The sequence below is a fragment of the Thermobia domestica genome, chromosome 7 (assembly GCF_964235325.1).
Source record: "Thermobia domestica chromosome 7, izTheDome1.hap1.1, whole genome shotgun sequence".
In the NCBI taxonomy this organism is placed as follows: domain Eukaryota; kingdom Metazoa; phylum Arthropoda; class Insecta; order Zygentoma; family Lepismatidae; genus Thermobia; species Thermobia domestica.
The window spans coordinates 241,731,908-241,752,538 of NC_137460.1; the positions used below are offsets into that span (position 1 = coordinate 241,731,908).

At 36.9% G+C, this 20,631-nt stretch overlaps 1 protein-coding gene across 3 annotated transcripts in view; it reads right to left on the bottom strand.

Moving 5' to 3' along the window:
* The window catches only part of LOC145690788 (uncharacterized), a 192,823-nt gene that overhangs the window by 39,622 nt on the left and 132,570 nt on the right, over positions 1-20,631 (bottom strand). For all 3 annotated transcript variants that reach the window (XM_081766061.1, XM_081766060.1, XM_081766059.1), the window contains 3 exons: positions 17,915-19,267; positions 12,424-12,599; positions 6,971-7,074 (listed from right to left, as the gene is read on the bottom strand). In XM_081766061.1, coding sequence (XP_081622187.1) covers positions 6,971-7,074; positions 12,424-12,599; positions 17,915-19,267 — 1,633 coding nt within the window. The remainder of the gene's footprint in view (positions 1-6,970; positions 7,075-12,423; positions 12,600-17,914; positions 19,268-20,631) is intronic.

Sequence of the window (20,631 nt, forward strand, 5' to 3'; positions counted from 1 at the left end):
TGTTGAGTTGATATGGAATGACACAGTTCTCATTCAAATTTTCAAAAAAGATTGTCTTTATTTTTCTATTCTATATTTTACGCATCGTTTTGGCCCTATTAGTTTAATATTAAAACTAGATTGATACCTTTGTGAAAAGGAACCAGTAGAAGAGCTACGTATAGCGGGTTGATGGACATTTCAGACGCTTTACTTTAATCTGAATGACAAAACCTATTTCTAGGTAGCAACTTCCAAGGCTTGTGGATCCAGAGTGAGGCGTACTCAGATATGGAATTATTTACATGTTTGTCTATAGCAATTCACTCCCTTTGAGAGTCTTCCTGTTCCGTAAAGGGATTTGCACAGATATAGTGAGAAGGAGATTTACGCTCATATTAGAACTGTGCACTGTGTAAATAGCACAGGTTCAGCTAGTTATATATCAAAATATATTATAGTAGTTCATTTTTAGATGAAATTCAATTTGTTTTGTACAGATGAAATTCTATTTGTCAAATTTGTAAAAATGCTATTTCATATTACAAATCTAAATTGCAATTTAGGCCTAACAAACAGTATGTATAAGGTGCCTTCCATTTCAACTCAGGCAAAAAATAAATAAATAAATAAAATTGTACCATCACCATCTCAGATATTGTTGAAACTTTTTTTATAGCAACTAGACATGTTTTTAAGAGGAACATTTTTTTTTTTTGTTTTGTTTTGTCGAAAAAAAAATTTCCCGCCAAGTTATTGGCCATCAAAGACGAGGAGTACAATTTATGAATTGTAAAAGACATGGAAAATAGTCAACTTCGGAGCCCCACCATTCAGCTATGGAGATAGGTAGAGTTATAATTCTTATGGTATATACATAAGGATATAAATAAACTATATTTTATTATAGTTTGGTTTGCGCATGCGTATCTTTTTGTACATAAATTAACAAATGAACGTCAGTTTATCTGAAAAGTCTAAGTTTGCGATTTTTTTTTTTTCGAGCACTTCTGGTTCGAATTTTAAAATTCTGTTTTCACGTTGGTAAGATCTAGTTCCCCGCTTTGCGAAAAAAAATTGTATCGCTTCTGTGCGCTACCGTTTTGTCGCAAAAAATTCGAGAAATTGTAAAAGTTTCAAAAATCGCAATTTTTGGGCGCCATTTTCTCGAAAACACCATCTTTTAAAATTCTGAAATTTTGTCAGATGGTTCAACTTTACATGAATAATAAACACACCAAATACCATTCCCGACCAATTCTTCATGAATTAACTACAGCCTTTTGAAGTTAGCGAAGTTTCATTAACTTTGATGTCACAGTTAGCAACACTGGAAACAATAAAAATGCAATGATTTGATGTTTGTGGTTCACATTCATTAAATGAAGAATAAAAGGTTTTCCTGACTGGTTTTTTGATCAAAAAGAATCTCTGAAATAGTAAAACGAGCCTCCCCCCTTCTTCTCCGTTTTTTTAAAAACGAAGTAATCTGAGATGGAAATTACGATTACGAAACACACAAATTTTAAGTCCACTTACTTAAAATGGTCTTCGGAAACAAAATTTCACTGATTTTTTTTTTTTTTTTTTTCACATGGACCAATCATTTGCTTGCTTGGTGTCTTCTTCGCTAATAGCATGTAACCGTGCAGATGCTCCAATAGGTGTAGGTTCGCTTACAACTCGTCCAGAGGTGGATCCGGGGAGGCGATCTCCCTCCCAGGAGAAGAAACTTTCTTGTTTTATATATAAATAAAACCCATCCCAGAGTTTGGAGCTCTTAAAAGTAGCTCTAAGTAGCAGTATTACACTTCCCCCTTCCCCAGAAGTCCGTCCTGGATCCGCCCCTGTGTAGCACATTGTCGATAATCACAAAACACTTATTTTCACTTCTCTTATGCTCTTCTGGAAACCTGCTGAAGGCCCATGTGGAAGCATAAACAGCACTTCAACTTTACGTAATTCATGATTTATTCATAATTCTGCTACGCACCACTGGTTTTCATACGTACAGTGCTGGAAATTGGTATAAAGGCAGAGAGACATTTGAAAATAGAAGAAGGCAAGAATGCCGAGGATGAATAAAGGTGATCTATTTACAAAGTAACATTGTATACTATACAAAATCAAAGGCATATCGTTTGCTAATACGTCACTGGCACGTGTAGTATACACAAAATGATAAATTAGACGATTTTCGGGTGGAAATTAGTATAAAGGCACCCAGTGTCTTTGACAAAAATGAAAGTATAATTTAAAGTGCAGAATGGAAAATGAGTGTTCAGTACTTGTTTGTACCTCCCTTTTTCTGAATGAGTTGGAATGTGCGCTTCGGCATTGTTTTTATGAGATATGTTAGTTGTTGCCGTGGAATCGTTGACCACTCTTCTCGTATCGCATTGTTCAACTCAGCAATGGTCCCAAATTGCCGTCCATTGCGATAAACATTGCGCGCAAGGATGCCCCATAGGTTTTCTATCGGGTTAAGATCAGGGCTTCTCGCTGGTCACTCCATGACCTTAATGCCTTTGTCTTGAAACCACTGTAGAGTTGCTGCTGCCCTGTGGATAGCAGCGTTGTCCTGCTGGAAAATCAGGTTTTGATCGTCCAACTCCTCATACATCCGCAGCAATTCTATTTCTAACATCTCTGTGTACGTCGATGAATTCATCTTGGGGTTGAGCCATGCAATGTTGGTTGTACCTTTAACACAAAACGCTGCCCAAATCATAACACTTCCTCCACCAAAATTTCTGCTCATTTGCACTTGCTCTTTTTTCCTAAGGTCATGCCAATAGTATTGAAAACCATCCGGACCATCTAAATTGAACTTCTCATCACTAAACACAACGTAATTCCATTCGGATGTCCACGACATATGTGTTTGCTCAAACTGGAGTCGCGCCTGCTTGTGCATCGGACTTAAGGGTGGTTTACACTTCCGTTTCTTGAATGTAAGATGTGGATATTGATTCAAAATTTGACGTACTCTTCTGGATGTGACAGGTAACTTGCAAACAGCAACAATTTGGGAAGATGAATATTTCCGGCCCTTGCCTTGCGCACAATTAATCGTTTCGTGGACTCCGCGAGTTTTCTCGTTCTATCATACTTCCCGTTCTTTCCATATTGTGCACCCAACCGAACGTAATTATCAACTACACAACTTGAACGATTTAACCGTTTTGCAATTTGCCGATTTGACAGGCCCATGTCCTTGTACGCACAGACACATGCTTGTTCCTCACTCGACTACAATTTTCCACGAGGCATGACCCACACAACAGCTCACAGACGTTCACACCCGCGTTTCTCTTATCGCACTGTGTCAGCTGATTCTCAAAGGCGTATCAGGTGTAGTGTTGAACGTGTAGAGGGCGCCAATCGACAAGTAACCATGGGTGCCTTTATACCAATTTCCACCCGACAATCGTCTCATTTCTCTTTTTGTTTAAATTACGTGTGCCAGTGACGTATTAGCAAACGATATGCCTTTGATTTTGTACAGTATACAACATTACTTTGTAAATATATCACTTACATCCATCCTCGGCATTCTTGCCTCCTCCTATTTTCAAATGTCCCTCTACCTTTATACCAATTTCCAGCACTGTATATACAAGGGTGTCGATCCTCGGGGGGGGGGGGGGGGGAACCCGGGCCTCCTATTGTACTTATGAATATACAATATTTGACATAATTTGAATGTAATTTGTGTTAAAATCCTCATATATATATATATATGCCTTCTGCATCTGAATGCCCCACCCCCCAAATTTACAGAGAAATCGGCGCCTTTGCGCATATATATGTATCAAAAGTTCCTTTTTGCAGACTTCTTAAATCTACACTTTGAATTGCAGAAGCTCGATTCTGGCGGAAGCATGAAGTTACTTTATGGTGACCCGTTACTGCCATAAAAACTTCGCCATTTTCCAAAAGCCAAAGGTGACTTCGTTGAATACCACTTACCGGTCGCATACTTTCCCATTCTTGCTTTTTTTTTTTCTTTCTTTCTTTTCTTTCTTCCGGAAGTTGTCGAATTCAGTTCCAGGCAACAAAACGAGAGTAATACCCGGAGTTTGTACTTGCACTATACTCACGAATTCTTCTGCGGTTTTAATACTGTGATCTGTTTTTGCCTAAGATTATGCCGCGTTGCCACATTCTTTAGCCGTCCCCCCCCCCCCCCCCCAATACCATCGCAGAGACCCTACCTAGCATGGCCGGTTTCACTGCAAAACCACTGCTTTATCGTACCTGTCTGCATCTCGAACATCTGAAAGCTATTTTTAAAGTGGGATGCAGCACCATCAGAAATCACTGACACGGTTTGGGAAATTGTAGACACTTATTTTCACGTATTCAAACCTTTTCCTATAAAATATATTTTCGCTTTTCTCCGAGTATTTTAAGAATCTTGTCTATGGCTATGAGTACATGAGCCGAATCGTGTGTTTTATCTTCGTTTATTACAACAAAACTGTCAGTTTTTTCATATTCCGGTGATAACTCTGAATTTCACTTTGCAGAATAACAGTCCAATTTTCAGCGAAGTCCACATGAAGTGAAATAGAATTTGTATCTTGAAATATTATACGATGCTTTTCGGTAGCAATTAATTCTCTTTGGATTTTCTTGATGTAGTCATGAATTACAATTCTTACAGTTAAACCAGCAATGTACGATACGAAAACAGAAAGTGGCACAGTTTCTTTTAACGAGATCATTGTTTTCCCATATGGCATACGTAACACTTTAATTTTCAACAGGATCAACAATTAAAGACTCCACACTTATTCCTTCCACTCCAGGACATTTACCACATTCTTGAAGAAGACAGCTGTCATTTTCTACGGATCATACTACTAAAGGAAATAGGTCACTCATGACAGCTTCAATAAAGGTTGCACCTTTGATTTGTTGCAACGCAGTAGCAGCTAACTTAAAATTTGCACAATACACACACACACACACACACACTTCCCTCGCAGGTTGCGGACTGACTCACTTTAGTCGAATATTATAAAATTCCGAGTGACCCATTCTTATGCTGGGATTGTTCAGTTTAAAAAGTCCGTAAATTTCTTTGATGGAAGGCATAAGAAAATGTTTCGAGTTTTTTTAAACTTTTTGTTCTTTTCGATCATTGTAATGACATCGCACTTAATTGAAACTTCGTCTGGAGCATTCACTGAGGTAATAGTTTAGACTTTTTATAGATCATCAGAATTTATTGGATGGCCATTTTAACTAAACTTAAAATTTGTGTGTTTCGTAATCGTAATTTCCATCTCAGATTACTTCGGTTTATGAAAACGGAGGAGTAGGAGGGAGGCTCATTTTACTATTCCAGAGAGCTTTTTTGATCAAAATAATAAAAAGAACCAGCCAGGAAAACCTTTTATTCTTCATTTAATGAATGTGAACCACAAACATCAAATCATGTATTTTTATTGTTTCCAGTGTTGCTAACTGTGACATCAAAGTTAATGAAACTTCGCTAACTTCAAAAGGCTGTAGTTAATTCATGAAGAATTGGTCGGGAATGGTATTTGGTGTGTTTATTATTCATGTAAAGTTGAACCATCTGACAAAATTTCAGAATTTTAAAAGATGGTGTTTTCGAGAAAATGGCGCCCAAAAATGGCGATTTTTGAAAATTTTACAATTTCTCGAATTTTTTGCGACAAAACGGTAGCGCACAGAAGCGATACAAATTTTTTTCGCAAAGCGGGGAACTAGGTCTTACCAACGTGAAAACAGAATTTTAAAATTCGAACCGGAACTGCTCCAAAAAAAAAAAAAAAAAAAAAAATATCGCAAACTTCGACTTTTCAGATAAACTGACGTTCATTTGTTAATTTATGTGCAAAAAGATACGCATGCGCAAACGAAACTATAATAAAATATAGTTTATTTATATTCTTATGTACATACCATAAGAATTATAACTCTACCTGTCTCCATAGCTGAATGGTGGGGCTCCGAAGTTGACCATTTTCCAGGTCTTCTACACTTCATAAATTGTACTCCCCGTCTTTGGTGGCCCATTACTTGGTGGGAAAAACTTTTTCGACAAAACAAAAAATATGGGTCTCTTAAAAACATGTCTAGTTGCTATAAAAAAAAAAAAAAAGTTTCAACAATATCTGAGATGGTGATGGTACATGCTCTGCCTGAATTGAAATGGAAGGCACCATAAATACACAGACGTTCAACCGTTTTGAGAAACAGGCCACTATTTATAAATAAAGCCAATTGATCTTCTTGCTCCTTGTAGTAATAGAATTCATATGATAACAAAACTTCATCTGTCTATCAAAGGTTATTCCCAGATCCTTAACCTCTTGCGTACCAGTGACATTCATGTGGATGTCATGAAAACGTATCCCTTATTAAGAGTCGTACTAATACTGGAGATGATGAAATTTGTTAGTGGTTGCAAGGCAAGACTTAGTTCTACTATTTCTCCCTAGGTGACAGCACTTTACTGACAGAAAAGACAAAGAATGTGTTGTCTCTGTAGATGGCAGGTCTAAGGAAGCATTCAATTACAACGCACAAGTATTTGTTTTAACGATAAACAACTATCAACTTTGAGATCGTATTTCGAGATGGGAAAAAAGAAAGAAAAAAGAAACACACTGTATTTGATCTACGGTCAATGTTGCCAACCTGCAGCAGCAGAAAATCCCTTCAGAATATCAAAATTACCCTTTCTTAGTCCAAATGTTTCATAATGCATTTTTTTTTTTTCTTAAATCAGCAATGTGAATGCTATCCTCGCGCTTGCACAATAACTATGCCCTATATAACGGTCTAAACAGCCTTTTAACAGTGAATGAAACCTGGTATTACAGCACGTACATAGGAAAATGACACCTGGAACGGAAGGTGTTAATAATGTCTATTTTTTTTCTTTCTTTTTCACCATTAACTTCATATTTACTAACATAATATTGTGTTTTCTAAAATAATAATAACTTACTCATTCTCATGTAAAGCAGATAATGGAGGATTATCTGTCTCTATGGAATCTTCTTCAATATCAGGTTTCTTTTCACTATCAAACTGAGAACCTAGTTGCAACATCTGTAAAAGAAAGAAAAACAGACTATTATAGCTTAAGTTAGAAAGACATACAATTACAATATTGTTATAAAGAAAATTAGAATAATGAAGTCAATTTTGCAGTATCCATGAAATCCAACTTACATACACGGGGTGTTATTAGAATTTGCAAACTGACTGTATAACAAGTAATGGAAGATCTGAAATTTCAATAATGACAATATACTAGAGGCTCGACTATCCTACCTCATCATTCAGCCTCCGATAATCGGGGCTCAAATAAGACTTTTTGCCAAATAAAGGGCAGTACCGTACGTACAGTAGTAAAGGCATGCGATACAGTATAATAAACAGGCCTATATTGATTGATGGAGAGCACATTTGATTCTTCAAGTACCACAGCAGTACCACATGGTTGGGGAGATGTTCCATTACTACGCGTGGGGCGTGACGGTTTATAAGAGACAGAAACTACAGAAGAACTAGATTTTCCAAATACAACAGCGACAGCGGTTCGATACCTACGCGTGTTACAGCTTTATGCTAAAGATCCAAATCTTCTCCATTTCTTTTCATCTTTTTTCCTATTTTTCTTAATTTATGCCAACTGCTGCGTCGCCTTGGCTTCTGCTTGTACATTACAACACGCGCTTCGCGCCTATCACCTCGGTTAGTCGAGGCTCGGATTACTCGGGATCTACTGTGCAGGAACCTGGACATTTATCCATTTTTTTAAGGATTCTACCACGTTTAAAATTGTTTCCTAAGTCATCTTCCCCCTATGCTGTCAAACACAACCCTCTTTCTTTCTTTCTTTCTGAATCTTTTGGATGGTGTCAAATCAGGAATATAGGAGAAAGTGCGGAACTGCGACCACAATGGTAAGAACCAAAACCTGCAACACTCTAGTGAATGTGTGAACTATACAGTATGGCCACTGTGGATTACTAAATTCCTCCGTGTAGACTTCTAAGTCTAGGTGGCTGATTCTTACATGAATACAGAGTGCAATGACTGTTCGTCCTTCTGCAGTGATTCTTACTTTCATGATACAATACACCAACTTTTTCGACATATTTTCTCCCCTATTCTATACAGGAGATACATATCAATTTAATAGAAAAACCTGGAGCACTTACTCGCTCCATACTAATCGCCTATCTTGTTAAATACCAGGGTTGGCTGGTTGTTTAAACCAGCTGTTTTTTTTTTTTTTTTTTTTTTTTTTTTTTTAACTGGTTTAAACCAAAAAAAGAAAAATGTTCGTAAAAGTGCAAGTGTTTGTAAAACCTTGATGAACACACATTTGTGGGTTATCACGTTTCACTCCCGTACATTATTCATATTATATTCAGACCTAAATTCCCCCATTCATTACTCAAAAAGATTATACTACAAAAGCAACTTTTTTTTTTTTTTTTTAAATAAGTTTATGAACGTTTGTTTTGTGATTTTTTAATGGTTTGTTATTATTGTTATGTAATTGCAATCAAAGAAAAATTCTAAATATTGTTTCGTTTCAATAATATTTATTATTGATAAAATACATCGAAATGCCGTACTTTGTGTGTGTGTGTGGCGGGGGGCTCATAAAACCCTACGAGAGGCATTTAGTGAAATGAGAAGTATCTTTGGTATCCATTTATGTATAAATGACTCTGAGCCAAAGTGGACTCAAATAATTCTTATCTTTATTCACTTTTCTTACTGATATGCAAATTAAGTCGTTGTATTTATTTAACTTGGCCTAATAACAGTCGTTGTTAACTAACTTGGACTAAATTAGTTCTTCTGTGCTCTGTAGTATTTTGAAATGGTTTCTGTATAATGGTTTCACTTGTGCAACTGTTTATCTTTTTGTCCTTTTGAAATTACTCTTGACAATTATATTAACAAGTACGTAAAGATCAGTACAACGTATTTTTATCAGGAGTCCTTTGTAAGTGAGTCGGCGGACGTATCGCATTTGTAGCCAATTAGTCCTGGTTCCGAGTTCAAATGGAGGACAATTTCTCTCGGATGTAAGTTGAGAAGTGGTTTGGATTCCGCTTTAAGCTTATGTGACCCTTCCAGCATAACCCGGTTGTTGCATAGTAACACCAAGGCGAAACGAACTTATTTCTGTCCATATATGATATGAATACATAGAGCAAATTATTTAAACCAAAAAAAAACGGGTTTAAACCAAAAAACAAACCTGGTTTAAACCCAAAAAACCGGTTTTTTTTTTTCAATAAAAACCATGGTGTTTGCCAACCCTGCTAGATACCAATACCAATTTCTATACATGAGTAATCATTTTTATATACAAGTATTTATCCATCCTATAGGATACTACAAGTATCTAAAATTGATCATAAATATCTCGGAAAACTACATAAGAGCAAGATGCTTAAAACAACTAAAACCCACAGGGGGTTTTGTAATGCACTGAGAGTGAAAAAGTGACTGCGAGGACCGGGACTCGAACCCGGGACCTTTGGCATACCGTACCGATACGTTAATCACTACGACACATAGTCCGCTTCCTAGAAAAGCCATTCACTCTCTCACTCTTGAGGTCGGTGCTCTCCACTCGAATCACGTGAGTTGTACTACAGACCCCTGCTGTGCTTGGACAATCCCTGTATCCCTATACCGAGCACCTATGACGGTTGAAATTTCATATAGATATTAATAAAAGAGGAAACAACCGATTTTATAAACACATCAGATCCTCTGTAGATTGAATTTTTTAATGCTCAAAGAGTGAAAAAATGACTGACAACCGTCATAGGTGCTCAGTGTATGAACACAGGGATTGTCCAAGCACAACAGGAGTCTGTAGTACAACACACTTGGTCCGAGTGGAGAGTACTGACCTCAAGAGAGAGAGTGAATGGCTGTTCTGGGAAGCGGACTGGGAGGCGTATTGGTTAACGCATCGGCAAGGTATGCTGGAGGTCCCGGGTTCGAGTTCCAGTCAGTCACTTTTTCACTCTTTGTGTTATAGAATTGACATCTACAGAGGATCTATTTTAAAAATATTGGGTGTTTCCTCTTTCATTAATATCTATATCCTTTATTTTGTCTTTATTGTTATTTATTGTCGTATTGTAGATTTCTTTTGCGATGGTAGTGTTTGTAGTTGTGATGGTGGTTTCAAGACATTACACTTCTTTCTTCTAAAAATATGTTTAGTTTATTCTTTTCTTGTATTCTCATATATTCGTATACAGGGTGTAACAAAAAGGTACGGCAAAATTTCAGGGGTGGATTCCTTATGGGTAGACAAGTAAAAAAGATCATATGGGGCCTATCGTAGTCGGGTCAAGACATCACTGAGAAACTGGTATATGAGCTATCCAAATATCCATGTTTAAGAGTGCTTCAGTAATTGCACACCAATTTTCACAAAAATAGGTGGAAAGTGATCAAATACTCCCAAACAGTCTCTCTAAAAATGATTGTGCAAGTACCAGAGGTTCTGAAAGATAGATATTTGGATAGTTCACATACTAGTTCCTCAGTAGTCTTGATCCGACTAAGATCGGTCCTACAGTAGCGGAAATATGGACCTTTAAAGTTCATTTTATCACGTTTTCGGCAGCCTATAACTAGGAAAATATGCCCTTCCGACCACAGGACCATGTAGCAGTTTTAGAGGTTTATACTTCGAAAGAAAAAAAAAAAATGCTCATACAAACTATAGTGGTGGCGGAATGACGTACGCATGGAAATAGCTGTAATTAATACTATATAAGTTTAGTCCTCGTTTTATTATAACTAGTAACAAAATATATATGAAACAACAAGTTAAATATGTAATATTCATGAAAATTTTCCTTTGGCTGTAATTCAGTTTTAATTTAATTTCAACAAGTTCAATTTTAAATTTTCACTACACTAAAGTATAAGTATTTTCCTTAGGTTAGTTCAATTTAGAATTTAATTTCACTTTCAAAAGTTCCTTTCCATTAGTCCAATTAACAGCCATTAAAGGTTACGTGAGCTGAAGACCGATTAGCACATGTTCGAACATGTTTTACAAGAGAATTTTCAAGTAGCCAAAATCACCTTTATAGTGTTACTAGCACAAAAGAAAATGTATATAAACACAAGACATATGATAATAAGCATTTTTAAACATTAATAAATACGAGTTATAGAATTGAGGACTAAGATACGTAATTTTAAATATATATCATGGCACAAATATGAAGTGAAAATTCCACGTAATTTCTTTTCTCTTTCTCTTCAAATAGCCAAACTCATAGCCTAAAAATCAATTTCTACATTTTACCAAACCTGTTTTTCAAGGAATTGCATCTTTTGAGGAAATTTACGACCGAAAAGTAACTAAATTCATAATTTCTTGGAGGAGAGATAATCCCACCACTGTTCTCTGTCTGAATTGACAATCCGCAATGGCGGATGTTCCTTCCGCATCGAGCAAGAAGATTTATTAGTACTGAGAATCGCCACTAGAGGCGGTCGCATTACAGGTAGGAGTGAGCGTCCTCATTCTATAACCAAACTTACACTTTTCTTATTATTATTATACAATTTTCTCCATTTATGTGTCGATTACGTTACAACCATATGAACGTTTCTTCTTATTTTGATGTGAGGAATCTATTCCCAAAATATTGTAACAAATTTTTGTAACACCCTGTATATACAAGTATTTACATGTAATTTCTATTTCGTCACAGACACGTACCCGTACACACAGTTATTCCTTATTGTTCTAGTAATTTTTCTACTAGACGATGATGTGCTTTCCCCTGTGTTGCTTATTGGGAAATTATATATACAGAGTAACTATAAGGTCTGGGCAAAAATGAAATCACCTCGAACGAGATATTTTACTATTATTTCAAACAAGATGCGTGAAATGCTTATCAAAGGTGTCCGTATCCTTCAAGACAACGCTTCAACTCATACCTTGGATGCTGTCCAGACATAAGCACGATCCTGCAAGTATGAAATCTTTCCCCATCGCACGTACTCTCTTGACCTTGCACCATTACACACTCACTTCTTCTTAACCATTAAGTCACTTTTGAAGCGAAAGCATTTCCAAGACGATGAAACTCTTATTTCTGAGGCAAAGTCATGACTTCTGGAACAATCAGCTGACCTACACAAATAAGATCTCCGTAAGTGCATAAAGTGATGGGAAAAGTGAGATCGTCGCAGGTTCCTATGTAGAGACGGACTAATGTCTATACCAAATTTCGTATTTGTTAGCGATAAGTGGGTCAGAAATCTTGAATGAATACCCGTTGAAGACTCTTTCTACTCAGGCTGGTAACTTTAGAGTCAATTACAATTTTTGCTTAACCACACCAACTTATAATACAAGTGAAAAATACTATTAGCACTTACCAGCTTATGAACCACTTCCTTCTTGATCTCATTCTCTTCGCAGTATTTGTAGATCTTGGCAGATTGGTCAAAGTGATCTTCAAATATTCCACCGAAACACAGGATTTGGTTCTTTTCATCAGCCTTTCCTGTCTCGCTTGCTTTCGGTGTCTTCCATACAAAGTTTACCTTCTGACCTATAAGATAACATGTGCTGTACAATGAAAGCCACATATAATTTTAAGAATATGAAATAAATAAATACCATAATTACTTAGATGTACTACCGTATATTAACAACACCAACCATGGCTTTGGATTCGATATTGTAACAAAAGAAATACTCACCAAAGCTTCAACACAGACTATATTTTAAACTATGATGTGTTACAGTTTCGGATATCTACCATACCCTTCATCAGAAACTGCATAGACACTATAGAACATAAATGAAGATACAGACACACACACATATTATATATATCATCATCCTTATGAGAAAGTTTAAATTGTATTGGCTGAAGTCTTCGGCCAACCCCGTAGGTCTCCGTCTGGCTATGAACTGGACAGGGGGCTTACCTATTAATGAATTATGGCAGAGAATGTTGGATAGCATAGACAAGATGGAACTGAAAAGGTCCTTATAAAGACAAAAAATGGCGGCACGTGATTAGCAAGAAAGTGGACACGGGGACCTACGGGATTGGCTGAAAGCTTCAGTCAGTAGAATTTAGACTTTTTCATAAGGATGACTATATATATGTCTATATCTTCATTTATGTTCTATAGTCCCTATATAGTGTCTGATGAAGAATATGGTAGATATCCGAAACTGTAATACATAGTTTAAAATACAATATATTAATATTCAATACCAAGCTATGATTCACTTTATACCCAGTTTCAATAAGGCCCTTTGTCTTCATCAGCGGGTCGAAAATTACTACTGTAAATTTGCTTTACATCTGATAGCGGAACAATACTATCTTGCACTATTAACAATACTACACAGATAAGAAATGTAGGCTTCCCTTGGAATTGTAGGTTGTAAAACTATTGCACATGGTGGTGATACATTCAATGGTGTTAAGAGAACATTCTCCAATTGACCAAAGCAGTATATATATAATCTTAAAATATATTCACTGCTTTGGTCAGTTGGAGTTTTATTAGTAATCTTGAATTTTCCAAAGCCACAATGAATAATTTAGAACATATTTAAATGACATGATTAATGATGTTTCTCTTAAATGACAATTTCTTTATTTTATGTTTTTATTTTTTTTTATTTATTTATTTTTTTGATGGCACATCAACGGTTAATTTGGTAACATATTCTATCTGTTAACTGTCACTTACAAACCATGTATTTACAAACTAAGTTATTTTTATGCTCAATGTTCACAAGGGTACAAGGTATTACGTACTTCGTTCTTTCTATGTATTTCCAAGAACCTAAAGTATTTTATTCAAGGGGAAAATATACTTTTTATCTGTACAGTAGAGCAAGAGGTTATTGTTCTGTCATGAGATGTGAAGGAAATATCCAGCAGAAATTTACGAGCCGCTGAGAGGTATGGTCGAAACCGTCTGGCATTTTCGGATTGGAACGTATTTCTAGGTATAGAAGAATAAATTCCACAGTTTTAGATAATCACATACTTAAAAACAGTAGTTTCGAACACGAGACTGACTGTTATATGAGATCAAAATGTTACTGCAGAGATTGAGGGAAAATCATTGGGAATCATTTTGACAAATACTGTGTCAAGAAGATTAATACGAGAAAAAAAAAAAAAAAAGCGCTAAATCACTACTTGAATGTTAACTGACAGGAACCTACAAGCCATTCACAAAAGACCTTGCATCATTTTAATCCTTTATATTAATTTAAAACACAACCTAAATTTCAGAAACGACATCTTCATTCAGTGACACTAACGAAATTATTGTGCAAGTGAAGTGGATATTTGAATGAACTTTTACAGTTTAACGTACAACGATTATGTCCTTTAGGGGAAAGGAGATGGACGATTAATGAAAGTGAATGATTTGAAATTAAATTTTTGTCCTCGCCCAGACCTACCCGGGGAATCGAACCCCGAACATATGCACCAAAAGCCCATGTGCTAGTTACTAGACCAACGCGGAAGGCTGTAAAGAACCAGTTTCACGTCCTCAGGCTAGAACGATGATAGGAGGGAGGGAGGTGGGTGGGTGGAATATTCAATGGTAATTTTGAAAATGCTTGTTCTGTGGCTTTGTGATAAAATCTTATTTTATGGAAGACAACAGACTACGTTTCAGTTTTCACTTTTTCTCGACTTTTCCTTGTTTTTAGGTCCTGATTCCAGTTTAATATTATTTAACTCCTCATATCACCATGATGGCTTACTCTACGGGAAGAACACAGACTGAAAGTTTTTGAGAACAAGATCCTAAGACGAATATTCGGACCCAAGAGAAACGGGAATGATGAATGGCGGCAACTTCGTAACGAAAAACTACATAATTTATATCGTTTACCGAACATTGTTAAGAGTCATCAAATCTAGGAGACTTAGGTGGGCAGATCATGTAGCCAGAAGGGAAGAAACTAGGAACACTTTCTAAGTTTTAACTGGAAATCCAATCGGACAATGACCATTAGGAAGACCTAGGAGCAGATGGCAGGACAATATTAAGATAGGTCTCGCAGAAATAGGAATACAAAGTAGAAGCTAGATCTAGTTGGCTAAGGATAGAAGTCAGTTAACAGCTTCTGTGAACGCGGCATTGAACCTCCGGGTTTCATAGGCCATAGAGTGAGTTAGTTATGACCATGGTAATTTTATGAATAAGTTCTTCAACAGACTTGGAACTAAACTCAGAACGAAGTGATCTAACACATTCTTTACGAGAGTGCAAGCTTCCCAATAAAGCAAACAACGTATTGGTTCCTTGCTATTTATTTATTTAGGTAGACAGGAAATCGGTCGGTTAGTCTTGTCACGCGTTTAACATTAGTACGTTTAGTTGCAAAGGGTAAGAGAAAGGGAAAGGGTAGGAACAGTAAATCCTATTTAAACAATAGGTGTGCACGGAGAACAAAGTTAATTGTTCAAAACCTAAACAAACATGAATTTTTCGTATTACAACGACGAGCATACAAGAATTCTTCAGATTTTACGCAATATGTAAGGTGAATGACCTCATTCTTGGCAGGTAATATTTTATGGAATTATCAAATGCTTGTAATCTGCAAAATTAAAGTTATTTTTGTATCTTTCAGAAGCTCACTTTTGCAATATACGTATGTCATGTAATTTAAAAAATAAACCTCCATACTTATAATTGCTATTTCGCATCTAGTAACTCACCCTTTCTTTTTAATACATAAGCCATACTATAAGGGCACGTGGGCTAAGAGGTAGAGCCTTCACCTCTGTTGCATATGGTCCTTGGTTTGATTCCAGCTCGCGCCATGTGAGCTTTGTGGTGGACAAACATCATGTGCGTGGGTTTCTCGGAGTTCACCCTCCGTCTCCTTTAGCCTAGCCGGCATAACCGTGGGACGTAATACTCAAAAGATTTCATTTCATTTCATTTTGCAGTTCTCCCGTTTCCTTCCACTTTCTTCACTCCACGGCCGCGGTGGTTCAGTGACAGTGCGTTCACCTCTGGCGAATGGGGTCCTTGGTTCGACCCCAGCTCGCGCCAAGTGAGTTTTGTACTGGACAAACACCGTGTGGAGGGTTTTCTCGGGGTTCTCCCGTTTTTTCTCACTTTTTTCACTACCATTTTAATCATTTCCCGTGGGCCGTGGTGGCTCAGTGATCGAGCGTTTACCTCTGGTAAAAGGAGTCCTTCGTTCGATCCCAGCTCGCGCAAAGTGAGCTTTGTGGTGGAAAAACACCGTGTGTGGGGGGTGGATTTCTGGGGGTTCTCCTGTTTCCTCCCATTTTCTTCATTACACCATTTCATTCATCTCTCATCATCACCGTCTCCTTTAGAAGTCAGCATAACCGTGGAACGTAAAACTTAAAGAATTTATTTTGATTTCTTAAACCATACTAATTCTTACTTTATGAAATAAATGACGCACCTTGATACTTAGTTATAAGCAATGACTTACCTCCAAATATTTCTTAATTCTAAACTAGCCAACCAGTTTCAACAAAGCCTCTTGTCTTCTTCGGTAGCTTAGAAACTTCTGTTACTTACACCATATCTTCGGCCTGAGCAAAACATTTTGCACTATTACTAGCACTACACAGATGCAGAGTGTAGAACTACTGTAATGTAGAAATTTTTCCGCATTTAGAACTGCAAGTTGTAAAACTATCCTTAATTCCTTGAAATTACCTTAGATTCTTGTAGGTAATTAAACAGCGTAATATGCACTTCCTCCCACTCGTCTGAACCTTGAAGTATAATGTTAGAAAATACGCAATCTTAAAAATGTTGTAAAAAGTGAAATACATTACCAAATTACATTATGGTCTTTGATTTCCTGTGTGAAATTAGAAAAAATTAGCATTAAAGAAATCATGATAAAAATTATATTTGCACTCTCACGAAGCTATGTGGAAGTTGAGCTAAATCAATATTTTACGGATTAATACTGTAAGTGAATAATATCACTTTCAACAAAATTGACCGTATCCACATCGAAAATTGTTTACTATTCTGTATACGGTAAGAAAAATTAGTAATTATTTGGAAAGCTGTAAAAATGTGTTTCTCAAAACACAGTAGCGGTTGCACCTATGACAATAATTGATTTTCTTTCATCAATGTAGCCAGGTTTCTTGTGAGACACTTAACTGCCCTATTCGAGTCGTCGGCGACGTCTTCATATCTGTAACTTTGAGTATGTCTACAAAACAACTGAGCATGTCTAGAAAATAACTTTGAGCATGTCTAGAAAACTGCGGTTCTCTGAATTGGAACATACGGTGATAACGCCAGGTCTAACGAGAGCCGATCGCATTAAGCCTCGCGCAACGGTGATGTAGAGGATAGTTATGATTTTGGCCCATACGAGTCGCCATAAGATTGCAAAAGAAGTTTTTAAGCTACCGAAGAAGGCAACGAAGTCATGTTGAAACAGTTTGACTATTTTAAAATTAAGTAGTATTTCGAGGTAAGTCATTTGTAAGTGTTAAAAAATATCTTGTTTATCCTTACGTATCATTTCCTCTTACAACAATTTGTCTTTTTTATATATATTTTTCTGAACAAAGTACAGAAATTATCTATTTTCCTCCACTACGATCGAACTCCTCATAAAATTTCCAATAAAATACGATGTCTTAATTTAAACTACAGTTTATATTTGAGAATTTAGATAGCTCAAAGATTTCTCCTATAAGAAAACAAATTGATTCTAAGGACCTAGCATGCACTAGAACAGAAAGACCTGCAATACGTTATACAAACGATATAGTATCTCTATCTATATTCTTCAATTATGAGACAAATAACTAATTTTCTGTCGTTATTTTTAGCGAGATGAAACTTTTTTACGTACCTTTGTTAAATATGTTGGTCAGATCGAAATGAGTTAATTGTACACCCAACAGTTCTGACTTGTTCTTCGAAAATTTTATCATGTTTCCACACACTGTTTTAATTACACCATGATCTGCAAACACTTCTTGTATTTCGCCTTCATGAATATCAACACTGGAAATGGCTTCGTTTTTCACTGCAGCTGTCTTAGCAGGCGAATCCGGATAATCTTCGTATTCAAGGAATTTCCACACATGCGTGGCACACCAACCATAAGGCTTCGTCTCGGAAATGACTGCTTTCTGTACCATTAACCCAACGAACTCTCCTTCGTTCAAAAAGGCATCAACAGCAGCATCATAGCCCAGCTTAACAGAACTTTCATCCCAACTTAAATTCTTTGACATTGCAAACACTTCCACTGGCCCTCTACTAAGTTTAATGGTCACTACAAAACCAAACGGCGGAAGAAACCTGCTAACAGTCCCTGTGTATGATTTACCAGAAATCAGTGTCGTATCACTGTACGTAACATCGGACGTAGAATCAATAGCAATTTTCTTGTAGTTAAAAGTCCGTGGTTTTTTACCCACCCACGCTAGCACGCATTTGTACTTAGCTCCACTTTCATGTACCTTGCTCAGAGCAACAGAGTTGAAATATACTGTACTTCCCACATTTATGCAAGTACTAATATCTTCAACCGATAAGCAACTTTTAGAATTAACATACAGAATATTTTTATGGCATAGTGTCTTTTCTGCCTTGTCCGAAGTACCACCAACAATTGCTTCATTTTGATTCAGTATTTGAAGAACCACCCCTGCTCCCCCCAAAAAAGTCCATTCCTTTTTCTTTGCTTGTTCGCATTTTGGAGGCGTGGGAGAATGTCCGTCTCTGGTAGACACCGACAGGGATGACGTTGAGGTTGCTGGTGAACTGGAAAGTATAGGTTTATAACCAACCCACACCAAAGTAGCTCTAAATGAAGCACCACACTTATCAGGTTTTGACAGACGTTCAGCGTTGAAATTCAACACAGTGCCCACGCTAACATATTTGGACAACGGCTCATCACTGCACGAAGCTCCATGGATATAGAAAACATCCTTGTGAAACACTACCTCCGCTTCACTTCCTCCAAACCGTAGCAACAAAATGCCCTCAGAATCCGACACAAAACGCACTAAACGGTTACACACACCAGTTACACTGTCAGGCATACTTTGCGTTGTAGTTTTTAATACAGTAGTCGACACTTTGAAGTCAGGCATATTCTGCGTTGTAGTTCTTAACGTAGTGGTTGATACTTTGGAGTCGGGTATCGATAATGGCAATGGTCGGTTATCAGACTTCGTAGCAGCATTTTCACCTGAAAAATAAATAAATAATTAGCTTTTATTTCTGCTATTTATAATCACGGAACTTAATATTAGTAAATGTATTAGCAAAGAATATGCATTTAGCGAAAGAAAAACACAGCCAATTTTATCCACAAGCAATCATTTACATTTCACAACAAAACCACAAACATGAGCTCGTATGTATTGATAAAATTATTAAATTACTTAATTTTTGGACAGCTTTTGGGTCTAAGTTCATGACGCTTTTTCTGGACAGGAAACTTTAAAGGTCATAAGGTTTGAAAGTGGAGGAACGAATATAGAGGTAAACCTGAAAGATGTGCACAAACTCAGGGAGGTGATTCCGGACATCAAAAGACAGAAGTCCTCTTATATGTTGTCGAATTCCGCATCGTGTACGCTGTGTTCATCTTTCTATTCCATTGCAACTGTCAGGATTCGAGTTTGGATTTCAAGTTGGCACTCATGTCACTCGTACACGTCGCGGAATTCGACAACGTGAAAGAGGACATTTTGACTTCTTTCGATGTTACGAATTACCTCCAGAATTATGTGTACATCTTTCTGTTTCGCTCCAATTGTCACGATTCGATTTTCGATTCCAAGCTGCCACCCCTCTTTCTCTTGCACAACGCAGAATTCAACAACATGCAAGAGGATTTTATTTTTAATCTTCTTTTGATGTCACACGTCACCTCCCGAGTTTGTGCATGTCTTTCAGGTTCACCCTGTATTATTTTACAACTATTAACTCCATGTGATATCTCGATATGTATGCTTCTTATATTTCGATATGTATGTATCAATCTTATTCGTTTAAACAGTTACATCAAATGGAATAAAACGAAAAATAAAATGAAATCTTTTACGTCCCACGGTTATGCCGGTTAGGATAAAGGAGCCGATGATAATGAGTGAAATGGTGGAATGATGAAAGTGGGAGGAAACGGGAGAACCCCGAGAAAACCCACGAGCACGGTGTTTGTCCACCAGAAAGTCCACACGGCGCGAGCTGGGATCGAACCTGGGACCCGAGCACCGGAGGTGAACGCTCTACTACTCAGCCACCGCGCTCCCTGGAACAAAACGAATACAGGAATTCCAAAAACAAGTACGTAATTTGATATCTTCAATTTCTTCTCTAGAACTTGACTACAGTCGAATTATTAGTTTGCTTAATGTAGAGGGCATGTAATGGTGGAATGCCAAAGGAATGATTCTACAGCAACAGTGAACAAAAAAGTGAACACCATATATTTAATCCTAAGATGTGAAAGTGTGTGGTGAAAATGCGATCCATAAATTAATTTTGGGAAATGGGAGTTTTCTCTACAGCTTAATAATTCTCCTCACTGGTCTATATTTATTTAGC